This window comes from Drosophila persimilis, unplaced genomic scaffold (genome assembly GCF_003286085.1).
Source record: "Drosophila persimilis strain 14011-0111.01,24,50 unplaced genomic scaffold, DperRS2 tig00000000-arrow-pilon, whole genome shotgun sequence".
NCBI classification, from domain to species: Eukaryota; Metazoa; Arthropoda; class Insecta; order Diptera; family Drosophilidae; genus Drosophila; species Drosophila persimilis.
This window is the reverse complement of record NW_020825288.1, coordinates 15,219,431-15,246,124: the sequence shown is the minus strand read 5'-3', so window position 1 is coordinate 15,246,124 and position 26,694 is coordinate 15,219,431. Positions and strand designations below refer to the sequence as shown.

The 26,694-nt window shown below is 45.4% G+C and overlaps 9 protein-coding genes across 11 annotated transcripts; 5 read left to right on the top strand and 4 right to left on the bottom strand.

Annotated features, from left to right (window-relative positions):
* Window positions 1-378: 378 nt before the first annotated feature.
* LOC6588470 (V-type proton ATPase 116 kDa subunit a) lies at window positions 379-3,238 on the bottom strand. The gene is made up of 4 exons (XM_002013790.2): window positions 3,020-3,238; window positions 1,086-2,957; window positions 781-1,018; window positions 379-721 (listed from the first exon to the last, which is right to left on the bottom strand). The coding sequence occupies exons 1-4, from the start codon at window positions 3,170-3,172 to the stop codon at window positions 456-458; spliced, it is 2,529 nt and encodes an 842-aa protein (XP_002013826.1). The 5' UTR covers window positions 3,173-3,238; the 3' UTR covers window positions 379-455.
* A 3,701-nt stretch (window positions 3,239-6,939) lies between these two features.
* On the top strand, window positions 6,940-8,486 carry LOC6588476. The gene is made up of 3 exons (XM_002013789.2): window positions 6,940-7,192; window positions 7,253-7,648; window positions 7,713-8,486. Exons 1-3 carry the CDS (start codon window positions 7,147-7,149, stop codon window positions 8,366-8,368), a joined length of 1,098 nt encoding a protein of 365 aa, XP_002013825.2. The 5' UTR covers window positions 6,940-7,146; the 3' UTR covers window positions 8,369-8,486.
* Window positions 8,487-11,706: 3,220 nt separating this feature from the next.
* Window positions 11,707-18,502, top strand: LOC6588199 (UPF0565 protein C2orf69 homolog). Its single transcript, XM_026991679.1, has 6 exons — window positions 11,707-11,918; window positions 14,407-14,777; window positions 14,842-14,946; window positions 15,011-15,671; window positions 15,788-15,953; window positions 16,027-18,502. The coding sequence occupies exons 2-6, from the start codon at window positions 14,461-14,463 to the stop codon at window positions 16,398-16,400; spliced, it is 1,623 nt and encodes a 540-aa protein (XP_026847480.1). The 5' UTR covers window positions 11,707-11,918; window positions 14,407-14,460; the 3' UTR covers window positions 16,401-18,502.
* On the top strand, window positions 12,675-14,398 carry LOC6588405 (TWiK family of potassium channels protein 18). Its single transcript, XM_002013787.2, has one exon. It carries the CDS (start codon window positions 13,087-13,089, stop codon window positions 14,260-14,262), a length of 1,176 nt encoding a protein of 391 aa, XP_002013823.1. The 5' UTR covers window positions 12,675-13,086; the 3' UTR covers window positions 14,263-14,398.
* Window positions 16,415-18,502, top strand: LOC113566384 (lateral signaling target protein 2 homolog). Its single transcript, XM_026991702.1, has one exon. It carries the CDS (start codon window positions 16,446-16,448, stop codon window positions 16,893-16,895), a length of 450 nt encoding a protein of 149 aa, XP_026847503.1. The 5' UTR covers window positions 16,415-16,445; the 3' UTR covers window positions 16,896-18,502.
* A 7-nt stretch (window positions 18,503-18,509) lies between these two features.
* On the bottom strand, window positions 18,510-19,577 carry LOC6587845 (glucosidase 2 subunit beta). Of its 2 annotated transcripts, none has more exons than XM_026991699.1 (3): window positions 19,418-19,577; window positions 19,105-19,298; window positions 18,510-19,037 (listed from the first exon to the last, which is right to left on the bottom strand). In XM_026991699.1, exons 1-3 carry the CDS (start codon window positions 19,532-19,534, stop codon window positions 18,719-18,721), a joined length of 630 nt encoding a protein of 209 aa, XP_026847500.1. In that variant the 5' UTR covers window positions 19,535-19,577; the 3' UTR covers window positions 18,510-18,718. The 2 variants fall into 2 exon arrangements, with proteins under 2 accessions (XP_026847500.1, XP_002013821.1); XM_002013785.2 differs by having other exon boundaries at window positions 19,105-19,316; window positions 19,418-19,576.
* An 851-nt stretch (window positions 19,578-20,428) lies between these two features.
* Window positions 20,429-21,883, bottom strand: LOC6588507 (cyclin-Q). 2 transcript variants are annotated; one of them, XM_026989840.1, is made up of 5 exons: window positions 21,641-21,883; window positions 21,510-21,579; window positions 21,301-21,445; window positions 21,022-21,243; window positions 20,429-20,962 (listed from the first exon to the last, which is right to left on the bottom strand). In XM_026989840.1, the coding sequence occupies exons 2-5, from the start codon at window positions 21,572-21,574 to the stop codon at window positions 20,633-20,635; spliced, it is 762 nt and encodes a 253-aa protein (XP_026845641.1). In that variant the 5' UTR covers window positions 21,575-21,579; window positions 21,641-21,883; the 3' UTR covers window positions 20,429-20,632. The 2 variants fall into 2 exon arrangements, with proteins under 2 accessions (XP_026845641.1, XP_002013820.2); XM_002013784.2 differs by having other exon boundaries at window positions 20,430-20,962; window positions 21,510-21,882.
* A 1,018-nt stretch (window positions 21,884-22,901) lies between these two features.
* On the top strand, window positions 22,902-25,306 carry LOC6588381 (WD repeat-containing protein 37). Its single transcript, XM_002013783.2, has 3 exons — window positions 22,902-23,323; window positions 23,390-23,978; window positions 24,043-25,306. The coding sequence occupies exons 1-3, from the start codon at window positions 23,164-23,166 to the stop codon at window positions 24,788-24,790; spliced, it is 1,497 nt and encodes a 498-aa protein (XP_002013819.1). The 5' UTR covers window positions 22,902-23,163; the 3' UTR covers window positions 24,791-25,306.
* LOC6588462 (vesicle transport through interaction with t-SNAREs homolog 1B) lies at window positions 25,137-25,800 on the bottom strand. Its single transcript, XM_002013782.2, has 2 exons — window positions 25,614-25,800; window positions 25,137-25,556 (listed from the first exon to the last, which is right to left on the bottom strand). Exons 1-2 carry the CDS (start codon window positions 25,770-25,772, stop codon window positions 25,347-25,349), a joined length of 369 nt encoding a protein of 122 aa, XP_002013818.1. The 5' UTR covers window positions 25,773-25,800; the 3' UTR covers window positions 25,137-25,346.
* Window positions 25,801-26,694: the final 894 nt, after the last annotated feature.

Below are 26,694 nucleotides of genomic sequence, written 5' to 3'. Positions count from 1 at the left end.
GGGAACTCTTCCATTTCATTTTTCAGTCAACACACGGATCAGTGGATTGCTTTGATTTTAATTGAAAGAAGTAAGTAATTGGAGTCTTTTGGTAAGTTAATTCAATCGAGTGCCGTTCGAGCCATTTGCTTTTGCTGTTACAGGATTTGGCTTGCTCTAACAATGGACGGGATATTAAAGTAACAAAACCTTGGTCATGGAAAATTACTTAACGACAACACGAAGGCTGTATTGAGACCATGCATTTTACATCATTTTCTGGGATACGTTTAAAAATATGTTAATACAACGATTAAATACCGAACGTTTGAAACCCCTTAAAGACTGACAGCTATGGTTAATTATTTTGTATTGTTAATGATAAAAAAATAGCCGTTGTTAATTCTGGAATGCGTTGTTTATTATTGGACCTGGTGGCCCTCTTAGATTAGGAATACATTTCGTATGTACCCTTTTTAGTCATCATCGACCACGGTCAACAGGTCTTTGAAGCAGAAGGGCGTGAATGCATGGCCTGCTCCCGTATAGAACTTGCTCATGAACTCCACCCAGTGCAGGCGCAGGGTGTGCAGGAAGGCAGACAGACCCTCCATCATCACCATGATGGCGATGGTGAAGAACTCCCAGACGGCGAAGATGATGAACAGCCCAATGGCTCCGGTGTAGCCCTGCATTTGCAGGCCCATCGCCAGGACCATGGTCCACAACACCTCCGAGAGCTCTGCAAGGAATATTTCAATAGAGTGCTGACCCAACTCGGATACAATATGTGGGACTTACGAGCATGGGCCAAGGACAGGGCCCAGAGACGGAGATAGGAGGCTGTGTGGGAGATGGTACTCAGGATGTACTCGATGGTGTGGATAGCCTGGTGTATCCAGATCTCGCTCATCGGCTCGTCGTCCTCATTGTGGCCACCGGACTCGTGGGCCTCGGCCACTTCCGTGATGATTACTTCCTTCCCAGAGACCTCGATCTTCTCCACGATTTCATCTACCTGTACCACGGGCTCAGCCGGCTAAGGAATAGAGTTGATGGACCCTTCCTATAACTTTCTTTTGTAAGGAGCTAATCGAATAACTCACCCTGTTTCGGCGCTGGTACTTGATCCAAAGGGGCTTGCCGACAAGAATCCATGGAATACAGATGATGGCCAAGAACAAGAAAGTCATTTCAAGCTCCTTTTGAAAGGAGAACATGTTAACTTCACAGCCGGGCACTGCGGTTTCGGTCTTGAACAGCACCATGTCGATGAACATAATCAGAACGGAGGGGGCACAGCTCGGGGAGTCAGCCAAGATGTCGGTGGTCGGGCTATACTTGACCCACTTGTAGAACATCATGAAGCACATGTAGCCGAACATGAGGAGCAGGAAGAGCACCTGGGGCACGAACTGGAGGATGATGTACGCATACTTCTTGAAGAACACAAAGTTCTCCACCGACATGCACACGCCAAAGGTCATGTGCAGCACCCCGAAGATGATCGACAGCTTCATCTTGTACGTGTTGAGGAAGATGATCTTGTTTGTGGCCGACTGCCACACGGGATCGAGGCCCATGGGGTAGACTCCGCGAGTGGCGAGTGAGGGGTTCAACTGCAGCGTCGGATTGGTAAGCACGGTGGTCCGATTATAGACGTTCACCCAGTGGGAGCCGAACACATTTATCGACTTTGAGAATATGTCGTTGTAGTGGAAGCCCGTGTACATGGCGAACAATCCCATGAGAAGGATAATGTAGCGACCCGCAAAGAAGATGTTCCAGATCTCTCCGCCCCGTTTCTTCAAGAGGCGTTTCTCGTCGAGTACCATCCACAGGCCCAGCAGGAACAGGATGGTGCCGTGGCCCATGTCGCCGAACATCACCGCGAACAGGAAGGGGAAAGTGATGCAGGTGTACAGGCCCGGGTTCACCTCCCTGTAGCTGCTGATTCCGTAGGCGTCGATCAGGTTCTGGAAGCCACGCGTGAACTTGTTAAGCCTGTAGTAGGTGGGCGGGTCCTTCTTGGTGTCCAGCACGTTGAGAAAGGCGGGGATGGTGCTGCCCACGGTGGCCGATCCCGCGGCGAGTGCCGCCTCAACCTGCTCCAGCTCCCGCTTGGGCACCCAGGCCTCGCCAATCAAGCACTTGTTGCCCAGATCCACATTGAACAGGTTCAGGGTGTGGTAGATGGCCTTCATCTTCTTGACCATCGCCGTCCACTTGGGCAGCTGCTTGCCCACCGCGTTGAGCACGCAGTTGCGGTGGTCCTCCGTCTGGCTGATGATGGCCTTCAGGTCGTCCAGGCGCGTGCGCACACTCTTCACCATCTCCATGCGCTCCGCGTGCGAGCTGGGACAGGGATACATGTGGGCGTGGAAGCCAGTGCACACCTTGCGAATGCGGGCCTGCAGTTGGTCGCCCTGGAAGAAGACCACGAAGACGCTCTTGTGCAGGACGCTGCCCGTGCGGGGGTCCGTTAGGGGCACGTCCACTTCTGCGCGGCGGACGAAGACGTTGCCGCGAGAGATGCGCCAGAGCATGCGCTCGAAGGCGTATTCCCTTTCGCGATTGATGACGCCGGCCACGAAACCCAGGGTTCCGTTTGACTTCTCCGGGTCCTGGTGGGTGCCGCGTTTGTTCAGGTCGAAGTTGTGCGACTCCTGGTCCGAGAAGAACTGGTCGGTCCGCTCCAGCACTTGGATCATCTCTGTCAGCTCGAGGTAGCTGGTCTGCAGGTTGATGTTGTTCGCAGCCAGCTCCATGATCTCTGTCTCCGTCTTCTCCAGGTGCGTCTCCAGCTCGATAATGTCGCGGGGCTTTGGAGCAGGCGGGAAATCGTCCATCAGGTCGAGCACCTTGTGCCCGTCTTTTTCTAGTTCGACGGTCACATAGCGGATCTTCCGCTCCAGCTCATCGCAACGGCGCACCTCCCCGATGAACTTCCGCTGCTGGGCGTTCACTCCCGTGTTCATCTGCAGGGATAACGATCGGTAAGCACAAAGGACCCTCAAACACCTCTCACATCCCGACTTACATCACGAAACTGGGCACATCCCACCTCGCCGAGCTCGGCAAGCGTGTCGTAGGCTGCCTCCGGCTGCAGAAACATCTGCACCAAGGACATCACCTCGCTGCGGAAGATGCTGTCGGTCTCCTGTTTGGGGCCGGAACTCCACCACTTGGGCATTTTAGCTACTTTTTTGATCCTTTTTTTTCGAGGTACAATTCCGGTGTGGGCTCCGCACCGTTGTGGCGCAGCTGATGAACTGATCGACCGGTCAAGTGACTGCCACGAGGAAGGTTCTTCACAAACTTCCAGGCTTATCAGCAGTCGTCAAGTCGCCTGCCTTGCATAATTGCTGGATCAAAAACCCGGGGACACGGTGCATAATTGACCGATCCATCAAGTTTTCAGAACGTCCATCCCCCCGATGACTTGCTGCCCGGCCCTTGCCGATGAATCGCAGTCTTTCCTTATCAGCTAATTGACTTTCTCACAACGACACAGAACGTCTTATGAACGCTCTATTTGATATAGTATCGGTTCCGCGTTACAAATTATTTGCTCTCTTGGCTGAAATTCTTCGTTGAAGATTTTATGGAGTGCTACACCCACAGCTGTGTCGCTTGCATCCGTACTCAAAGATAGATTTGCGTCGGGAGCCGGAGATACCAAGAGCGCTGTTCTGGCTAGAGAATCCGCTAATATTAATATCAAGGTAAATTCTTACTTACAAAACATTATGATATATTCTAATCTATATCATTTCTCATATCACCTAGGAATGGTATCGATGATTGACCGAAACAGCTCTTACTAAGATTGATGGAAGGATGGTAGTGGGATCGACGTTGAAATACTTGACATAGATGAATTTTGTGTCGTTCCATAGAGCTTGATACATATTGCCGTCAGTCTCAGTCACTGCCAGTCTCTCATATAAACATAAGAGTACATATTAAATATAAGTGAAACCAAATCGAATGAATAAACTATATCAACCAAACAATTAAAATTATCAAAAGGAAGATACACTTGGCGATATGCTCAAATGATGTCGTCAGCACAACAATTATAAAATGGTGGAAAATTCACTGGCAGGGCACTGTAATTCTTACACACAATTACGAGTATTTATTGTATATTTTTTAGTTTAATATATGATCAGGTTTACTAACATACACGTCTCAAATTTTACAACATTTATATATCTCATCATATTTCTTGACTTTGATTTTGGATTGAATATTACTAACTATTAAGGACCTTCAGTCCTAAACAAATACTACAAGTCGGTGCTGCCCGTGTCCTTGACCAAATTCATACGCCGAGCGCGTTGATGATTGGAGCGAGCATCATGTACATACGTGGTCCTGGTTTAAAAATTTAACTACGATGGAGCCCTGCACCTATTATTATTATTTTAAATAATCAAATCGTTATTTCGTTGTTGCAGCTAAGTGTCATCAGACGACATGTACATATATGCATTTGTTTGAATTGAATAAATAATAAAATTAAATAGTTCTCGATTTTGATATTCCATTGAATATTACTATTATTAAACACATCATTTTATTCTATTGGCTAAGGCTAATTTAAACTCTTCTTATCCTTTTTGGATTATAAAACAAAATTCATTTCCTTGAAAGGTAACTACAAGATATCTACACATTCGCTACATAATAACTACATGTCTATGTAATTATCAAAAGCGACACCTGAAGGGGAAATCTGTATTTTGCAAACGACCAACCGCTTTTTGAAATCGTTGCGGAGGCTCAAGTACGCTCTGAGGCACAACGATTCTACCTTTGGCACAAGGACCACTTCAAAATATGGGTACGGTGGATCGATGGACTTCAAGCTTTCCAAGCTGATTTAAAAAGTAACTAATAATGACTTTGTTTGTCACTAGAGCGCCCCCGATGGTCAAGTTTGTTAAAATTCGGTTTCGCTGCCAGGTGTCGGTGCTCGAAGTGTCAAGCAGCGTCATGCATCGATTGTCTTGCTGGGACCCTCTTTGGGCACAGACTTCTATGCCGCGATCCCCGCCTCTTACCCCGCCAGGTAAAATTATTAAATTATTACTTATTATTATCGTGTATTGAAAGATCAGTGGGGTGAGTGGGAGAGAGTGTGCGAGTATGTCTGTTTGTGTCGAGTACCTTCCTGTGTGGGTAAAAAAATGCATGCCCAGCGGTTTGTCGCTGAGGAATATGATCGCATGACCATTGTCGTAGGTGTTTAATTACATTTGAGTTGAAGTTACTCCTTGTTAAGGAATAAAAGAGCCAATACGGAACATGAAGCAGATATTCTTGAAACCGGAGGTAGCCATACCAGTACTCTGAAGACGAAGAATTTCGAAGAAGAGGATCATCGCCAGCGCGCACGGTAATATTTGCACACTCTGCGCAAGAAAATGAAATGCACAACTGAATCAGATACAAGGAATCAATATCCATATCAAAAACCACTCGATCCAATACATACTTGGTAAAAATACGGTGAGGAAACCCCAACACGGCATTAAATGGCTTAAGTACTTCCCTATAGTGAACATGGTTTTCTTACTCTACAGAGTAAAATGTTTGAATATTTGCTGGAAAGGAGAAATTGTTAGCTCACTTTCGAATCGCCAATTATAATCAATAGTCCAGACACCATGTATGATGCCGCAAATATACAGGACCCATAAGAAAGAATTGGAAGTATATTGAATCTCGATTCTTCCAATACTCCATTCTCCGTGCTCTCAGAAATGATCTCTATCGACTTATCCGAGCTCGTGCTAACAATGAATAGTAGGCAAAATATTAGAATAAATATTCCCCAGCCGATGTTCCATTTTGCAAAATAGTATGTCCATTGTTCATCTGTACCACATTCATCAAATGAACTACACATTGCAAATGGAAGTTTTTGAAAAAGTTTTAAAGATGACTATTAACTGAGTTCTGAAATCTGAATTCTATTGCTGAATACGGACTTCTCAACCGTTTCTACGATCAAAAATCGAATCAACATAGAAGGGGCTGTGCCACAAGAAACTTTCTTCTTCATTCTGGCTATAGTATTTTTGTGATTTGATCTGGTTCGATCCAATTTGATTTGATTTAATCCGTTTTGATTCTACATCCTGATTACGTCCTGGATCGATTCGAAGACGCTGTCGATGCCTCTGAATACACCGATATCGCAAAGTGTGTGAAATGATCAATATATCAGAAGAAAACCTATACTTTCCAAAGTATTGAATATAACATAAATTGGAGCTTACAGGAAGATGTAGAAAAATTTAAAGAAAATTTGTTAGCAATATGAATATTTTTCCAAATATTTAAATTCAGGAAAAAATAAACAAAATTTGATACAAACTGCGATGAGCCTTTCAGCTGCACCTTTCGCATCATATTAGGTTCGATGACCAATAACGAGAAAGAATTCCTATCATTTAATTCTAAGTCCCGTTTGAATAACACGTAATATCTCCTGGAATTTGGACTCAATGTAACAGCGTTTTTGGATCATGCTTAGATATCAGTGGTTAAGTTTTTAGAAAAATACCGCAGCTATGATCTATATTCTTTGAAGATCTTTATTATGCTAAGTTCCACTACATTCTCTGCATTTACTACAGTCTTCACAATATTATGCAACTTAGATTTCTCTTGTTCGAAAACTAGCTAGAATCTTTTTTTCGGTTAGCTCACTGGAATATTTTCTAAATCACAATATGGATATGAGCCAATATTGCTTACAACTTGAAACGACCACCTGTTTACACTCGGACTGAGTCATTGCTCTTGATCTTGTATCCGAATTCTCTTAAACAGTCTATTATCGCGCTCATTCTAATTACGCTCTCAGTGCATACACCTACACACAATATATTCCATTGCTTCGAACTTTTCTTGCTAGTCGCAGTCCACAACGTCGTCGAAAGCGGAACAATAACGAACAATTATTCGTACAAGGAGAAGCTTTTTGACCCACAGTGCCTTGCTTGAGACCGAGTAAAGAATTTCCCATTAAAAACACTGATTTGTGAACTTCCGCGAAACTTAGTTTATCATCAGGTTCAAGAAATTGAGTATTACAATAAAGACAATCTCTCAAGTGGTCATCAGTTGTAGCTCTAAGCCCAAGCTGTGAGGATGATCAACATGCGGTGTCGCTTTCTAAGTCTTAGTCTATTTGTTTGTAAGTCTCTCTGTAAATTGTACATACATATATTTTGTTCGAGATCCTTTATCTTTGCAGTACTCGGAAACGCTCGGGCTGATTGCGTGCTTAGCCAACATGAACTATCGCAGACTAATAGGGTTTTTGCCACACGAGATGGTTTGAGCTATCATCTCTTTCGTAAGGATGTAGTTCCTAACAGTGCACAAGTACACTCGATTTGCAATTACAATGATATAGTAATTTCCACATGCACTGCAAATGGCTTCCACCCAGTACTAGCCACAGCTGGTTGTAAAAAGCCCACAACCCCAAAAGTGGAAGAGGTCAACGATGCCAGTTGTCCTTACAAGATGTATCGTGTGGGCTATAGGTTCAAAAATTTAGCATTTCTAGAGATCTACAGAAGCTGTTACAATCCTGATAAAGTTCAAGCGCATTTTACCATTTACATGGCCCAGACCAGCAAGTCGGGTAAGTTTTGGTTCGATCAACGGTCATTAACTGGAAATATCAACTAATCTGCGCCTCTGTCTAGCCGTGGAGCGTCCAATGCATTTTAATACTGACCGCATAATCAGTGGAGCAGCTGCGGCATCCTTTCAGAACACTCAGATCTTTTCCAGATACAATGCACTCTTGGGACACCAGACTTATTTTGCATCTAGCACAAATATGTTCGATCGGGGCCATTTGACGCCATCCCTTGATTTTGCCTTTAAGGCAAGCAGAGGACAGACCAACAAGTACATCAATTTGATACCACAGTTCAAAACCATCAACCGCGGGAACTGGAAAACCATCGAGAACTGGGTACGCCGACAGTTGTCTGAGAGACACTTCGATGCTTTAAAAGTCTGCACTGGTGTATTGGGGGTGCTCGAGCTGTACTCGAGCACTTATCGCGCTGACATACCAATGTTTTTGATTAACAACAATAAGAATCCCATTCCCAAGTGGATATACAAAATTGTAAGCCACATATCAGGCCGCAAATTCGTTTTCCTCACCTACAACAACGCACATGCAACCACACGGCCGACTGGACAAGTTGTATCGAACGTTTGCAGAGAATTGCCATGCCGAAACTTCGGACTTAATGTACGGAACGAGGGGACGGCAGGATACACCTTCTGTTGCGAGCCACACGATTTTATTGCTAGAAATCTCGCACGTTTAACGGGCATTTGCTGAATCCCGGGGAGCGTGAAAGCTTTTGGTTTGTTACCTTTTTTTAACTGTATTTAAATGGTTTTGGAGCTCCGAAAGTACCAGGAGCAAAATAAAGCAATATATTCTTAGTATAACTATACCCTTCCTTGAGGAGTACTAGATTAAACATAAAAAAAGGCTACTCTGAGAAAGTCTTTATTGTTTCTATAGTTCGTACATAACCCGCAAAGTTTTGATAAATATATAGCTGCCATAGTATGATACAGATAGTATGATCACAAGGTGTGATTGTGATTGAAGGGGAAAAGGTACCAGCTTGGGTGGGACCAATTAAATGACGCACAGTATACGGTATTTCCTAGAAAATGTTTCTGCTGTGATCTTATACTGCAGCGAGCTAGATTTTATTTAGATTAGATTTTATAGTAGATGATTAATGAAATACCCAGAGAACCGACCGCAGTAACTGGAAATTGAGGAAAACCTGGAAATAATTGAGGGCTTGCTACGCTGACACCCGTGCAATGGGTGTGCTCGATCTGTCCGACACCAGGAAGGGGAATATACAATCAGTTTACCTCTTTCCTCCCGACATAAATCCCGCCCCCAAGTGGAAGTACACCATCTTTATCCATCGCTTTCTTCACCTACAACAACAAACAACTCTTGGACGCCCAAACGGTTTGGATCTGCGGAAGACCAGGAAGGAAGGATATTCTGCTACAATCCAAGGCACTAATCATCCATATTTGACAAAAATTGATTAAAACAGATGAGATTTGACAGTCATTATAAATGTATTTCTATTGTTTAATGGCAACCTGATTGTGATCAAATTTTCGAAACTCACAACTGAAAAACGGTACTGTGAAAATGTTCAGCCAGATACTCGTAGATCAGTTTTTACTCAAAAGTAGGCTGTGTCTATGATTATCCGATGCCTTTGAAAATAATTTTCACTATTTTTTTTCAGTATGTCGTTAGCGTTCATTGGGAACACAACATATGTACATCTCAACAAACACTGAAAACTCCACACAAACTTTTTTTTCAAAAATTTTGTTTTATTAATTTAGTCCTTTTTTGGATAAACAGTAGGCTGCTTATCATTCTTTGCAATTTTAAAAGATAACGTTAGTATCTGTAACCTCGACCAACAAATTATTTGTTACAAAACTAAAAGAATTTTTGTAGCTTTCAATTTCACAGTAGGCTAGTAGTTTGCAAAACTAATATATATATATATATTTTTCCGTTTCTCCCACCAAATGTCCTAAAGCCAACAACTTGATCTTGAATATCAGCATGGCTTCTCGACCTAAACGTCCCGCTCCGTCATATGTGATGTGGATGAACGTCGAAGGACGTCAGCGCATAAAGATGGAGCATCCCAATTGCACCGTCCCCCAAATGGGCAAACGTGGGGGCGAGATCTGGAGGGGGATGGACGAGAAGGAGAAAGACAATTGGAAATCGCAAGCTTGTCTTGCCATGATCAACTACAAGAAGAAGTTGGACGGGTGGAAATGCCGGAAAAACATTAAGCGTCGTTAAGCAGAAGATTAGCCGAAGTAAGCTCTCAAAATTCGTAGTCTCAATTCAGTTTTCAAAAAGCACACGGGCTCAGCTGAAACAAAAATTAACTTCCGTGAAGGATTTAAATTTTAAATGTATTGAGTATCATTGAGGTCAAATCATATATTGAGGTCGTTGGTGCAATACTAATGTTTACCTCTCCACTGAAAAAATTGTATGGTATTATTAATAAAACCAAGAAATATAAAAAAACAGCGTATTTTCTTAACTTTTTTCTTCAAACAGTACATTTTTTCGCGGGTACCTCAAGTTGTTGACCTGTTTGAATAAAGGGGGGTTAAGTGGGCTAAGATCGTTCATCATTTGATGCTGGTATAGTTAAAAAATTACATGGTATATTTCGGCATATTTCTGAGGGTCACCATCGATAAATCCATTGAAAATAGACTTCTTGTCTGCAATAGAATTTCGAAAATTCCAAAACCGTTTCTTATCAGCTAAAAAAACAAAATACAGTTTCCTATCTAATGGGAAAATGAAATTCCCATTAGTAAGTAACAAAAAACCATAAACCAAAAATACTGACGATACACCGTCTATACCGATATCAGGCTATCGATAAGACTCATCCGTAAACAAGTCGAAATTTATTCTGCGTTTAAGCCAAAATGATAATAAATAAAAAGAGTGACGGAAGATCAAAATTGAGGGAATCGTCGTATTTGTTGAATCGGTTATGGCCCGCTTGACAACATTTAAATCCTTGTCGCTCACATTCAAAAAAGTTACATTTGGCGCGCACCACTCGTAACCAGGTACTAGTATCGATAACCGAACTTGAATCGGGTAAGGACCTCTTTTACCCGATTGACAGCAATTACATAAACATGTTGCTAATTCCATGCTCACATACCCTGGGGGAAATGGATGTTATAGAACTGTGAATATGTTTGTCATCCCAGGCAAAAACAATTTATTTTCAATATATTTTAATTGTATTCAATATTATTTAATATTATTTTCAATATTTCAACGATATTTTAAAGCTTGTAGAGACCAAGAATAGGTATCAGGATCGAGATATATATACAAAACACTCATCATATACATGAATATGTCTAAAAAATTTCAATTTGAGAAAAGTTCTTTATTAGTTACGTTTTATCTTCATATCAATATTTATACTTTCATATAAAATTAACAAAATAGGGTATACAAAAGCCTTTACTACGGCTTACACGCAATATAGCGACTCTTTTTTTGTTGAACTTTTTCGTTTAAACCTTTTTCCAAAAAGTACAATAAAAGCAAGGATTAAAAACTATCAAATCTTGTAGAAAATTTATTCATCAATGGGATAAAACTAAGTGGGCATTGCTGAGAGATTTAGTTAGTCAACATTATTCAATGGAATATCAAAATTGAGCAATTTCCTTTTTCGTTTGTTTTGATTGACCTATTTCGCTACTTGTTTTTTGTTTGACTTATTTCGCTAAAACTTCTTTTTACGCAAAATGCAATAAATACAAGTATTAAGAATACACCAGTTAAATAGAAAAATGATTCATTAATCGAATAAAATTATGATGGCATGGTTAAATGTTCTATATAGTTAGTAATATTTGTCGGAATATCAAAAACGAGGAATATGTTAAATATAACTTGAATTCATCAGTATATTTACGGTATATTTTGAAAATGAGGCGGTATGTTTCGGTATATTTCTGAGGGTCGGACGGTATATTTTATCGACTGCTCACACTGCTCGTCCGTAAACAAGTCGAAATTTTTTCTGCGTTTAAGCCAAAATGATAATAAATAAAAAGAGTGAAATAGAATCTTAGAGAAATTGCATTTGGCTAGGCCAATATCTAGATTCGGCGGAGAGCGGAGGGATAAAAGCAACTGTTAATATTACCACCTTTTTCCAACCGTGCAGCGACGCACGACACAACATTAAGAGTAGCAAAATACGCGGGAAGTGCAGATAAATTGCCATTATTTTAACGCGTCTGTGTTAACAACAATAAACAGCGTAAGTAAATGAGAAGTGAAAACCCTGTGTGCTAGTAAATAATGTGCGAAAAGCACCGAAAAATTGTGCATAAATTTGTGAAATTTTGTATGCGTCGTGTCTGTGTGTGTGTGTGCGAATCGAGTGTTGGACAGAGTGCAGCTGTATATGTGTATTGGTGTTGAAAAAATCTATCTCTTCGCTACGCATTTCACCCCCCGTTTTTGCGTATTCATTTGATCTTCTTCCTCTTCTTGTGTATCACTGTAGCCGCATTACCGTTTCCCTCTGCGCGTGTGTGCGTTAATATTATGCCTTTTGTTTTTTTTTAATTCTTTGTTTATATTTACTTGTATTTTGTTTTGCTTGCTACTCTTTTTTCGTCTTCCTCCTTCCGACCCAATGCGATGCTCCGCACCCCGAAATAATTTATAACCCCATAAAAATACTAAAACACAATCTTGAAATGCTCTGGCTCGCTGCCGCCGCAGAATCATAAATCAAATTGCCATCAATTTTTAGACAAGCCTCCCACTCTGGAAACGAACTTTTCCGCGCACTCTGCCCGGCATTCCCATCCCCCCTGCTCGTCCCTCTCTCTTTCTGTGTGTATTGCACCTGTCTCGCTGGGGTATTTTGATTACTTCGTCCATCAAATAAAACACCCCTCTACCCCGCAACCCCCCACGAATTTCATTCGCTCCAACTTGCAGTCTCCCACTCGCTCTCTCTCTCTCTGTATCCGAGAGATACAATATTCTCTCCAAATAGTTTTCTTGGATCCCCGTAGCTCAGTTGAATTTTGGCGCCCGCGTCTAACAGTTTGGGGCTCGGGAAACCCAAAAGCATTCGTAGAGTCCAAGGAAAATGCTGTGTGGAAACGCGTGGATTTATTTTTAGCCTTCGTGCCGATTTTAAATGTTCGAACGCTCCATATAAAACGCAAATCAGCAGCAAATAGATCGCAGATCGGGAAGAGCACTGCCAAATTAATTGCCAATGCGAGGAGCCTGCCAATAAACATTCAGCCAGTTCATAAGTTAAGATCGATGGGCCATCATCGTCCAGTTCCCAAGGTATCCATTATATAATCATGGAAATGGATTGACGGTCGGGCCATCCAGAGATAGAGAGAGATAAAAAGCGGCAGAGACGGAAATCAAATTAGAAAAACCAAAACCGAACAGAAATGCCCAGCAAATTTCAAAGAAGAAGCTCCCCACAAGCGCCCGGCGGCGTGGGGGTTGGAGCATCGAGCGTCTCCTCAACGCCGAGCAACCAGCCCCGGAAGCGCGTGAAGCGCTGTTGCCGCAACTTCGTCACCTTCATGTGCACGCAGGTGGGCGTGGGCGCCCTGATCGTGCTCTACGCCATCTGCGGGGCGTTCGCCTTCATGAACATCGAGCGGGAGTACGTGGACAAGACGGCGGCCCATGTGCTGGAGCTGCGACAGAACTGCTCGCAGCTGCTGTGGTACATAACCGAGGAGCACAACCTGATCGACAAGCGGATGTGGGTCAACGAGACGAACGCGGTGCTGCGGGAGTACCAGGCCCAGATAGCGGGCATCATCAAGAACGGCTACGTGGGCCGCAGTCCCGAGCAGATCTGGAGCTTCCCGGCGGCCCTGATGTTCTGCTTGTCGGTGATCACAATGATTGGCTACGGCAACATGGTGCCGCGCACCCCCTGGGGCAAGGGCTTCACCGTAATCTACGCCACCTTCGGCATACCTCTCTACATTCTGTACTTCCTCAACATGGGCCGCGTCCTGGCGCGCTCCTTCAAGTTTCTGTATCGCTCCATGCACGACTGTACACAGGAGCGCAACTTCGATTCCCGACTGGATGCCCTGGAGAACGGCAGCCTGGGCGCTCTGACGCTGCGCAAGAAGATCATCGTCCCCTCCACCGCCTGCCTGTGGGTGATCATCTTCTATGTACTGACTGGGACCATTATGTTCGCCAACTGGGAGAAGTGGAGCTTTCTGAACAGCTTCTACTTCTGCATGACGTCGCTGTGCAAAATTGGCTTTGGGGACTTTGTGCCTGGGGCTTCGCTGACCACCGCCGCCGATGTGGATGCGGCCACGCATAAGTTGCAGGAGGACATCGCCGCCGATCCCAACGAGCTCTCGGAGCTGCAGTCCATAGCCGATCAGCACTCGAAGCTGGCCATCAACTTCGTCTACATGCTGCTCGGCATGGGCCTAGTGGCCATGTGTCGCAACCTGATGCGCGAGGAGGTTCACGTGAAGCTCAAGGAGATGAAGGAGGACGCCAAGCTGTGTGTCGAGGACACGCGTCTGCGTTTCGTGGGCTGCTGTGGCGATCCGCGTGATGTCTACGAGAATGATTACTACTAGGCCGGAATGGCCAGAGTGTATGGTGTGTGTGTGTGTGTGTGTGTGTGGTGTGTGTATGAGAGTGTTGTTGGTAGGAAGGATCGGATGAATGTCAAATAGTATGTCGCCTAATCCCCCATATATGGTTTGCCCTGCCCCCCGCAGCTCACCATTGATCAATTTCTGCAACTTCAAGAGCGGATACGTAACTTCGAGGGCATGCTTGGCGGCGGCAGCGGGGAGCGTTTATGCACGCCAAGCACTTCGGCCGGTCCGTTCCGCATCTTCTCCGTGGCCGGCTTCCAGAACCGCGCCAATGACATCGTCTACTGTCCGCCAATTGTGCGGCAGCAGTCGCAGCATGTCGAGGACTCCACGGCCATCGTCTACTTTGGCGGCGACGTCCAGGACTTTCCGGAGAGCATGGAAACGAACCGGGACAGTCGCGGCTACATGAAGTACAACCTGGAGAACTCGGCGATCCTGCTGCGCGAGGCGTTTCCCCGATCCCACATCATTGTCATCCGGCCGGTTCGGTGAGTGCATCTTCGGCCATCAAATCTCTCGTATATCTAAAGGAATTCGATTCTCTTGCTTCAGCATGGAGTTCAAGACATTTAGCTGCTTTGACAACTTTGTGCGCGGCAACAATGCTGGAGTCCCGGACCATACGCCCATGAACCATGCGCTGCAACACTTGGAAAAGTAAGTTCGGGCTCAGTGGCGCTGACGCTTGAGGAGTACTAACCCACTCTGTTCTCCTTCACAGACTGCTGCAGAATCTGTCGCAACGTCTGATCTCCATACCAGAGAACGAGATACTCGATCAGGCTGCCCAGGCGGCGGCAGCCGCGGCTGCTGTGCAAGCTGCAGCTGCGGCTGCTGCTCTGACTCTGTCCAATGCCACCACAGTCCCCTCGGACAGCAACTCGCCCTTGGCGGCCAACGACAACAGCCAGGACATGGACATTGACATTCTGCAGGTTCAGGAAAATGTCACAGTGGATGCGGACGGGGAAGTGGTCTTCCCCATGCTCCCCGACGAGGCGGACGAGACGGCGGACGCCGGCACAAACAATGGGGGCGGAAACAACGGCAGCATCGGGAACAACGAAGTCGGCCTCAACAATCATCAGGAGTCGAACAACCAGCAGCCGCAACAACAGCAGGAGTCGTCGCCAGTTAAAATAGCTGCACCAGTGGCTCTGCCAGCCACCAACAACGTGGAGCACTACAACAATTTGAACAACAGCAACAGCGAATGTGCCACGGGACAGGGCCAGGGGCAGGCCGCACTGGGCGGACAAGCGCGGCAGACAGCGCCGGTGGCGACTGATAGCAATCCGTTGTGGTGGCGGGAGAACCTCAATCTAGACAAGTCCAAGCTGGTGCTCATTGGCTTCAGCAAGGGCTGCGTCGTGCTCAATCAAGTGAGTCGCGTTTGGTTCGTTAAGTCGTTGACATACTTGGCTCTGTCCCCGCAACAACGGGAAGCTCCATGATCCTCACTGACCACGGTCCTCTTCCTTGTTCGCTTTCCTTGCAGTTCATCTACGAGTTCCACTATCTGAAGACCCTCACGCCCGATGACAGCAGCATGTGCCGACTGCTTTCTCGCATAACGGACATGTACTGGCTGGACGGTGGCCACGGGGGCCAGAAGAACACATGGATCACGTCCCGGAGTCTCCTGGAGACACTCACACGCATGGGTAGGCACTTGTTCGAGACCTCAGGGCATTCAAAAAGTGTATTATTAACTGAGTGAAACTGATTTTCGTCCAGGCATGAACATACACGTCCACCTCACACCCTACCAGGTGCAGGATGACCGCAGACCCTGGATACGGAAGGAGGAGAAGCTCTTCACAGAGATGCTGAGGCGCTTGAGTGCGCCGATCACGAGGCACTTGCACTACGACAACCAGCCGGCGAACCTAATGACCCATTTCGAGGTTCTACAGGCCTTCTGCCAACACGTCCATGCCCTGAACCAGCAGCAACTTCAGCAGCAGCAACAGCAGCAGCAGCAGGGAGTCACCGATCAGTCTGCAGTGGCGGTGGCGGCGGCGGCGGCAGCGGCAGCAGCTGCAGTGGCAACGGTAGCGACCAACAATGGCAGCAACAATCTTCTGGATGCCAGCGAAGAGGCAAAGTGACAGCTTCAACTGCATCCACATCATCACAGGCGTCGCTTGCATGCAATGAGGAAGGGGACCGCTGCTCTGAAGCGCAAGCAGGTGCAGCAGCTGCGACGGCACCACCAGCAGCTGCTGGCCGCAGACCTGTCCCTGTCGTCGTCTTCGTCGCGCTTGGCGGCGGCCCTGATTTCATCGGCGGTGGCCCTCAGCGCCGCATCTACGTCGTCAGCCGCTTCAGCAGCAGCGGCAAATGTAAATAATCATCATCATAGCCATACGCAACCGCAGCTACTGCCGCCAGGACAAGTGCTGCCACGCCATCATCATCATCATCATCATCACCACCACCAGCATATGCATCTACAGCAGCCGCAGCAGCAGCAACATCCACAGCAGTCACAAGAACAACAGCAGTCGCAGTCGCACTCCCACAGACATCACCATCACCACAACCATCATCAGTGTCGCTCGAAACGCAAACTACAAAAATTGTATTATACGCTTTGCCGTTAGATTCGTACACCCCCTCCCCTTATTTTTAATTAACTTTATATATGTATACTTGTATGAGAGAATGTTTCTTAGAACCTTACCTTAAGTCGAAGCATCCAAGACCATCCCCAGCCCCAGCCCCAGCCCCGTCGCCAGCCCTCTACTTCTACTCGTACTCTAGTACTTCGCATCCATGTGTATCGTGCGCGTCGCGTCTATCTATTTAAGTTTCAAAGTCATGTCGAAAGATGCGTATCTCTATGTTGTATATTTATTTATTCCAATTTTTTTTCCCGCTCATATCTCATTTGCGTAATTGGCCCAAAAAACTGAAGCAAAAATCTCATCAGTGCAATACCATATACAAACACCTAAATATATATATATATATATATGTGTCTATATATATATAATACGAGTATATATATATATGTATGTATCGAATTTTTCACCACTTTATGTATACAAACACTCCAAGCTATTTATTGATAATTGAGAAAGATTTGTGATTTGCGCACATTAATTAACTTCATCCAGCCTAAATCGTAAGTGTAGCAATCAAGCAATCTTCGTTTTAAGTACCCTCTCCTCTCCCAAGGAATTTACGTATTCGATATCTTCCGGCACAGTCGCCGCATACGCTATATTCAGTGTAGATCCCCCCACCCCAAACTACACTCCACCTTCCCCGAAACACCACAACAAGCAAACCCTCTGATTAAGTATTACTTAGAGTTTAGTAATGATATCTCTTAAGTTGCAACCAAGATGAAGATGTACTTTATAATGTAGGACGAACCTCAGTAGCTTCAATCAGTTGTGCGGCTAGCCCCAGATCTAGATCCATTCGTGGAGCAATATTAAGTCGTCTGATCGTCTGATTAGAGAGACAGCAAGCAATCGTCAATCTCCTTGATATTTGTATTGTGTACTAGTAGTGTATATTCTGGTTGTGCTGCGCAGTAGGAAGTACTACTCAATGCGAATAAGATTAACATTTGTCAAGCCATAGTGTGGCGCGCGTTCCTTATACTATAGTGCATGGAAACATGTGGGATCTTACCGCTTTCGCTTAGCCCAGAGACAAGAGATGACAGAGTGGCCCGTCATGATCCCATCTTGGGGCCCATTTTAAAGAGAAATCAAGTTAAATTATATAGTGCATAGAAGGGAGAGTACCACCGTACCCCAGGCCCCGTACATACACAACACAAAATTTCGTACCTTGGTAGAATTTGCAGTTCAAAATTGCTTTAGAGTTTGTCAGTGTAAAGTAAATTGTACGGCTTAAAATTCACACACGCAAACATGGACAATTTAGGCAAGAATATACATACAAGATACTACATACATATAGTAACAAAAAACAAAACAAAACAGTCATACAATACACCTGCACTGCAAATACAGAGGCAGATGCAGTTGCAGTTGCAGATGCACAACGTGTATGTGTTTATACCCTACTATTATGAACATTATAAATGGAAAAGCTGCGAAGTAAACGTGCTAAGGTAAATGGAAGTGAAGTCCACTTCCCAATGATACGATTAATAGAGTTCCCTCATGTAAATTCTACTGATCCATGCGAGTCTGGTAATAAAATGAATAAGCATATACGAATACATTTACACACACTTGCTCTTCAGTTTGTTTCTTTTATTCAATCTACTACTTACTTTAAAATAAATTACAATTCTATTGTACTTGTAAAAAAATATCGCGTGTGATGCGCCAGACTGCTTCATCCTTGAGATTTGTTTGTCCTTGGCGGAGGTGGAGGAGGAGGAGGTCTGCGCGTTAACTTCATCGGTCCAGTCCAGGGCTCTGCTATGCAGGGCCCGGAACTACGCACAGTCGTTGCGGCACTTGGCATGTGTCGTCCACTCGTCGCTGCCGTCGCAGCAATCACATACGTGGTCGTTCACCCGACTGCTGGCCACATACTTGTCCCGGCCGCGCCCCGTTATGTGGCGCTTCTGGTAGCGGCAGTAGAAGCGCCCGTTGGCGCAGGCATTCGTGCTGGGCTCATCGCTGCCGTCGCCCTCGCAGTCGCAGTAGTCGTCGTTCAAACGGTTGAAGGCTATCTCCTTGCTGCCGTCCAGACACTTGAACTTCCCCTCAAAGTTCGGCTTGTACGCGTCATAGTCGAAGAGGCGCGTACCTCTGTGCGGGATAAGAGGAAAAAATCAAAAATGGCCGTGCAACAGGTCAATGTCGGGACGGGACATACCGAATAATTTTGATGGGCTCCACATCGGGAGCGGATGACCCGTCCAGAACAGCCGCGGCCGCAGCTCTTGCTTCCGTTGCCCCACCCCCATCGAAGGGGTCCACGTCGCGCTGTTTGCTGCCTAGGGACTGCATCATTTCCTTGTGCTTGCGACGCAGCTGCTGCAGGTTCCAAGGCGTGGGCACGGCGGGCAGCTGGTTCAGCGAGAAGGCCTATTATTCGTTTATATATTATACACATTTTTGTACACATTTCGCATTTACATTTACACATTTACGGCGGCCAGAATGCCGGAATGGGGGGGTACCTGTACCTGATAGGCGATGAACGATATTCCGACCAGGAAGATCAGCAGCAGGAACATTTTCGATTTCTGGCGGTAGAATGGCTTGTAGTAGATGTTCTCACGCTTCACCCATGTCTTTCGCATTGTGTATTTTAATTTGATCAAAAAATGCTTTGTTAACAAAATTCTGTTTTGTTTATAGAAGCATTGTATTGTTGTTGGAGGTTAGTGAAAGCACCTGCGGGACACACGTCATCGATGTATCGATAAGAATACCAGCTGTTTTTTTGGATTAAAGAACCAGGTCTTAATTTAGATCGGTGGTATGAACCGAATCTCGATTTTCTGTCATTTGAAATCCACTGTAGGCATGCCGCACAAGGCACTTCTTACATGTTGCTGGTATTTGAACAATTGGTGCGCGTCAACCGGTAGTATGGAAATTTGTACACCCTGTTTTCTTTCATTAATTTAAACATTATTTTTTTCAAGCTATTTCGATCCCATACCAATATACCAATGAAAAACGAATCTAGCCCACTCAACCCCCTCTCTTTAAACAGGTGGCCAACTTAAGTTACACTGCGAAAAATAATACTCTTTTTAAATTTCGTGGCATATCCATCTCTTCTCTTTTCTTACCACATAAGTTACCGAGATGTTTTTCACCTGAACTGCGCTATAATTCTTTAAGAGTGTATTTTAATGTCCACTGGCTGAAAATGGGATAATCGTTTTCAGTCCATGATCGGAAATCATATTCCTCGACTTTGATATTCGGTTTAGTATTACTAGCTAGATAGAACCATCAGCACCGAACATATATGTAATTTCTACAAGAAATGCTAAAATAAGATTTAAACAAATAAATTCAAAGCCTAACTGGTCAGTGGCTTGAAATGAATCCAAGGTATCCTTCCAAGGTATATAAACATTTTCTATTTTCTTAATCTTAACCAAAATTAGATTTAAAAATATAAAAATCTTATCGAAAATCAGCAAAAAAAAGAGTTATCCGGTCATCTTTAACTAAAAGAATGGTTTTCATACATGCAAAAGACTTTATTTTGCTTAAACCGGTTTCTATTTCCTATTTTTTATGGAGGTATGCATGCAATAAACATTTTGAGACAGCTGACTAAAGTACATATAAGATTTCAGTGTTTGATGATTTGTGACCGAATAATAAATAAATTCAAATGGGAATGCCAATTACAGCAGAGTCCTGCCTTCGATGCGAGATTATGCAGCCTTCAGGAGAGCTTCGTTCTTGTACACTTCAATTACATTTTCGATGATCTCCCACTGCTGTTCCCTGGTAAAATCCTTTACGAGTGGCTTGTACCACATGGAACCCTCCTCCGCCTCATCTGTGAGCGGCACTTGTATGCCGTACGTCTGCATAGCCAGCGACAGGCAGCCAATGGCGACATGAGTGGGCTTGTACTTAAGTATGTTGGCGCTGTGGTGAAAGTCTTGCAGGTACGAGGCGGCCGCCTTGGCTATCGGCACCGAGTTCCACACCTCGGCACCCACCCAGTCTTGAAGGGTCTTCATATAGTAGAGAAGGTACTGAAGGCAGAATAGAATCAGTTAAAAAGGGAGGACAAGGATCTTTACAAAGGGATTACCTTGTGAGCTAGATCTATGTTCAAGTCAAACCCTAGGGTGCGGGTTATGAGCAGCTCTGCTTGAACAATGGCATCGCGCATGGACCAGTACTCGTCGTTCAGATCCAGCGGAGCATTGCCACGGTTCAGTGTGCAGTATGCCACGTTGATGACATCGCGTATTTTCACCGAATCGTCATCCTTGATTTTGCCAGCCAGGTACAGCGAAGACGCGGCAATTAGCTGGCAAGGAAGGTACTCATGAGATATCACTTCGCTGGGCATTAAGTTTGTACTCACGAACTCATCATAATCAGTGGGCTTGACCTCCTTGAAGAATCGATGGTAGACAATGGCGGCACACGCGGCAGTCAGCGGCTTCATCTTTAGCTTGGTGGCACACTCGAATATGTAAAGAGGCACGATACCAGGCATGTTCGTCTTGCTGCAAACAATTGCAAGACTTGCAATTAAGAATGGATTGGCTGGACATTAAGCTTTGGACTCACCGGTAGTCAAGGGGCTTAAGTTGGGCCTGGGCTTTGCTCGACTCCACGTGCTGCTGCAGAGACATGACATCTAAAACGTTTTTCATCTTATTAGCAGTGCAAATAGAGGAATGAAGGACGGTAGCACGGACAGTGATGCCGAAATGTAAGCGAGGGAGTTCGTTGGCACCGACAGTGGGGCTCAGATATCCAATTATAAATCAGCTGGCAGTTGGCAGTGCAATGAAATGCATGTGGGGCAAAACACGCCGAAAAATCGAGAAGCGGCAGTGGAAAACCGGTTCAATGGTATGCGCAATGCTGCTCGAAAGGGGCCCAGGAAAGCTAACGGCGTACTATTGCACAGCTGTTGATGTGTCAAGTAAAATGGTGGTCGAGATCGTTAAAACCTCGTACATATTTTAAACAACAAACACACAAGTACGCAGTGTGACCGCGGATTTATCGATAAGATATACCGTCCGACCCTCAGAAATATACGAAAACATACCGCCTCATTTTCAAAATATACCGTAATATACTAACGAATTCAAGTTCTATTTTACATATTCCTCGTTTTTGATATTCCGACGAACATTACTAGCTATATAGAACATTTAACCATGCCATCATAATTTTATACGCTTGATGAATTTATAAAAAAAAGATTAAAAAAAAAAAAAAAACGGTCGAAATGTTGTCACGTCAATGTTTCTGGTACATACATACATACGTACATACATATTTGAATACTTGTTGCTTATCAACCGAGTATGGGCCTTTGCATACCCCATTTCATTTATTTTATTATGAAGCTAGTGCTTTAAAACGTAATTAATAAAGATAATTTCCTGTATATATATTCTGATCCCGATACCAATTCTTTGTCTCTGTAATAAGAAAAAAAAACTGCAAAATTTTAATGTGATAACTTTAAAACAGAGACTAACTAGTTTTACCATGTATTGGCGCCTCACAAAGCAAACACGCACTAACGATAAGGGACAACACGAACGAACTTCGGCTCCCCACGAGACCACCTTGTATAATTGCATCATGGTTTGAAAGTGAGTAAGCGAAAAGGATTTAAGTGCAATGCATTGAAACAAATTATGCACGTAAGTTCGATTTGAGAGCGAAAATTCAAAGAACCTGCGTATAGAAGTTTGTAAAATTTTCTTAAAAATAACTTTGAAAATTAAATTTTATAGATTGCTGAAGTAGATCAAATATACCATTATATAGTTGAATGCCATGCCATGCCATATTTCCTCTGAACCTAAAAAAAAAACCGAACAATTGTTCACCTGGTCTGCGCTGAAATTGTTCAAGTTTCAATTTTCATGGGTATCGTGTCAACAAGTTAGAGATGAGCTACAAACGATAGTCACAGCACGATATCGGACGAGCACACAAACACACAACCCTCCAGCTGTTTCGTTATCATTGCAAAAATAAAGAAACCAATTCCGCACTAAACAATTCCGACTCGACACGGCACGGCCTCATGAAGGTGGATCAATAACGCTGAAGCTAAAACTAACCCAAAACTGCTAATTGGATTGAGTGACACACAGTGACAGGCAGAGGTCGGCTTGCGGGAGGCAGGAAAAATATCTAGTAGATACACAAAACAAATACACGGTGCACCCACATCTGCGCGACCCCGCACAAAATGAAAGCAACAGCAACAAAGGCACGCGCGGCCCGACTTACGAGCCTCACCGAAGACATGGCCAACATACCTGAGGATGCCCCGTACCGAACTCGCCTCCATTATCTGTTCTCGCAGATAGAAAAGGAGTTCGAGCAGCTCTATTTGGAGAATCTGAACTGTGAGTAATTGTAATTGCAAAACTGAACCCACTCAATAACCCAAGGGAACTCCGCCTTTGTTGCAGTGCAAGAGAAACTTGAGAACGCCACCAGCAACAAAGAATCGCTGACCTCGCACGAGCCACGCGAACGTGAGCGCTTTGCAGCAGGCACAGTCATTCCCGCCCTCGCAACTGGTGGCTCTTCGGTCACCGCCGCCACACCCTCGACGAGCACACAAGCAGACGAAGTTGGTGCCAGCTTTCTGGCGGCCGCCTCCAGCACACACAAGAGCCTCAAGGCTAAACTTAGCAGTGCCACTGGTGGCAGCAAGGTAAAGGCGAGCAACAAAATCAAAGCCCAGACCAGTCGCATTGTCTCAAGCTTCAAGGCGCAGACGGTCGTCAGCTCGGTGGTACGGGAGTTTGGTGGTCACAAGGACGGAATCTGGCAGGTGGCTGCCAAAGCGGGTCAACCCATCATTGGCACGGCCTCGGCCGATCACACAGCCTGTATTTGGGGAATAGAGAGCGCCCGTTGCCTGCTGCAGTATCAGGGGCACGCCGGGTCCGTGAATTCCATCAAATTCAATCAGAATCGGGACCTCGTGCTGACTGGAAGTGGTGATGGAACAGCTCACATTTGGCAAGCGGCCGTCAATTGGGAGGTGCCCAAGTGAGTGATCGACAAATAAGCGTGGAACGTTGACATCATCCTTTCCTTCTGTTTTTCTCAACAGAAAAGGCCACTCGTCCGAGGAGGAACTCGACGATAGCGATGAGCAGGTTGAGGATCGAGATCGCGTCGACACCTTACGCACTCCACTCTGCGAGTTTACCGGCCCGGGTGGCCACCTTTCCGTGGTGGTGGCTGCCGACTGGCTGTCCAGCATGGATCAGATCATCACCGGCAGCTGGGACCGCACCGCCATATTGTGGGACGTGGAGACGAGTCAGCCACTACAGCCATTGACGGGACACGATCACGAGCTCACTCACGTCTCGGCTCATCCCACCCAGCGCCTGGTGGTGACCGCCTCGCGCGATACTACATTTCGTTTGTGGGATTTCAGGGATCCCATACCAGCAGTCTCCGTCTTCCAGGGACACACAGAGACCGTCACATCCAGCGTCTTTGCTCGGGACGATAAGGTGGTCTCCGGATCCGACGATCGCACCGTCAAGGTTTGGGAGTTGCGCAACATGCGCTCGGCCTTGGCCACCATACGCACCGACTCGTCCGTCAACCGCCTGGCCGTTTCCACCGGAGGAATCATCGCAATACCCCACGACAACCGCCAGATTCGCCTGTTCGATTTGAATGGACAGCGCGTGGCCCGATTGCCGCGCACCAGCCGCCAGGGGCATCGACGCATGGTGTCGTCGGTGGTCTGGGCAGAGGAGCCACTGCTGAATTGTGATTTGTTCTCGTGCGGCTTCGATCGACGCGTCTTCGGCTGGTCCATCGTGCTGCCGAAGGACAACTGAAAATGACTCAAACACTGAGCTGCAGTCATACGGCCCAAAGAAGAGAAAACTATGATCTAAAATAACCGCTTTAAGAACCCGAATATCTCTCGAACAAATCATCCGCGCTTAGTTGTCTAGATCTAGATTCGGGGCTCGTTCTTGTGTGTTACCATAATCATAGATCCAGTATTATACATACAAACATTGTTCTAAGTGTTTTAGAGTCGCATGCAAATTTGTCGCCCTCTGAGTGTAACTAACTTTGCTTTTATGCCAAATAGTCGTGGTTATTATACATACATATTCGAATTATCATAGTTCCTGCAAACCCCGGATGTAGAACAGAGATGGGACTGGACTGGGATATGGGAGCGGGGCGGAGAACTTCCAACTATATTATCTGTGTTTATTATTATAATGCGAAATGTAACTTACTCTAGTGTGTGTCTAAGGCATGGGCTTAACGTTGATGTTACAGGTAGAACAATTCAAATAAACGTAATCAAATGCCCGAATTAATCGCTGGGTACATTATAACTTTGGAATAAAAACAAGGGTCCACTTCCAGTAGCTCTCACAGGTGGGCGAACTTTAGCACCAGCAGGCCAATGAGTATGCCCAACTCCAATATGATTATAAGTATCAGTATAATCTTGTTGTACAGGACTTCGCGGCCGAGCTTGCGAATGATGACGCGAGACTTGGACAGATCCTGGTCGGCATCTTCCAGGCGACGCGTGGTGCGGAGCAAAGACTCGCGTTGCTCTCCCAGCTCGCCGAGCACCTGTAGAGCATTATCTAAATACCAGGGAACTCATTGAACATATTTTTTTGCACTGACCTCCGCCCCCATATTCTCAGTTTCTATTGCAATCTGGTTGGAGCGCTGAATGCTGTCGCCCGTACGCTGCAGGATATCGTAAGTGTTCGCAGCCAGCTGCTGCTGGCGCTGCTCGTGGTCGCTGCCGCTGGGCAGCTGGCTGTAGCCGGCGTATGACATGTTTTTTGACAAATTAAATGCGTTTTAAGCAGCAAAAAAACCAAAACAAAGAACGGGTAGGACCGTTGGTGGGAATACTCGGAAAATACACTAGCGCGTTTCAAAAAGGCAGTAACGCGTTCGCGTTCTACACATGTAGATGATGGCATTTTGAGGACTGCGGATCAGAACGTAACCGCTCGTTATTTTTTGAAAATAAACAGAACAGAAATTTGTTCAAGCTTAAGCTATTATAGTCTCTGAAAGCGAGGCGTCAAATAAGAGTTACAGGCGGACAGACAGTCAAAGTTATAAAGACTCGGATTTCACTGCTTTTTTAAATATCAAATAATTAAATATTCAAATTTAACTTTTGTAAGTCTGAAATTTGTTAAATGAATACCTTTTTTTATATTTTGTCTAATGCCCTGCGTTTTTGGTGCGGACTCGTACTTTGCCATAGCCTTAGCTAGACACTGCATTACCCCGGACAGAGCAAGCGACAGTGCATTACCCTTGTCCGGGGTAATGCAGTGTCTAGCTAAGGCTATGGTCCGGCGTCTTCCCGATTCAAAGTCGGGGGAACCGAACCAGGGCCATGGCTAGAGGTGCCTGGCGGTCAGGCCTAAAATGCTAGGGGGTGGTCCCCCCTCAACATAAAAAGCCGGCTGCAAGGTAAAGCAGACATCTCCCAGGAGGAGAAGGTCAAGCTAGCCTGGGCCGAGCAGAGAGTAGAGGAGGGTCGGCTACACTATGCTCAGATGCCACAGATGAGGGCGTCGAATGGCGAATATGCCAATAAGGTGGAGGAGATGATGGCCACCAAGAGGCAACGCTCGACTGAGAGTGCCATTAAGGACACTCCAGCGAGCAAGCGGCAACGCGGGCCCAAGAGTGCAGCCCAAGAGTCAGCGATGTGACCAAACGACATCTGATCGTGGCA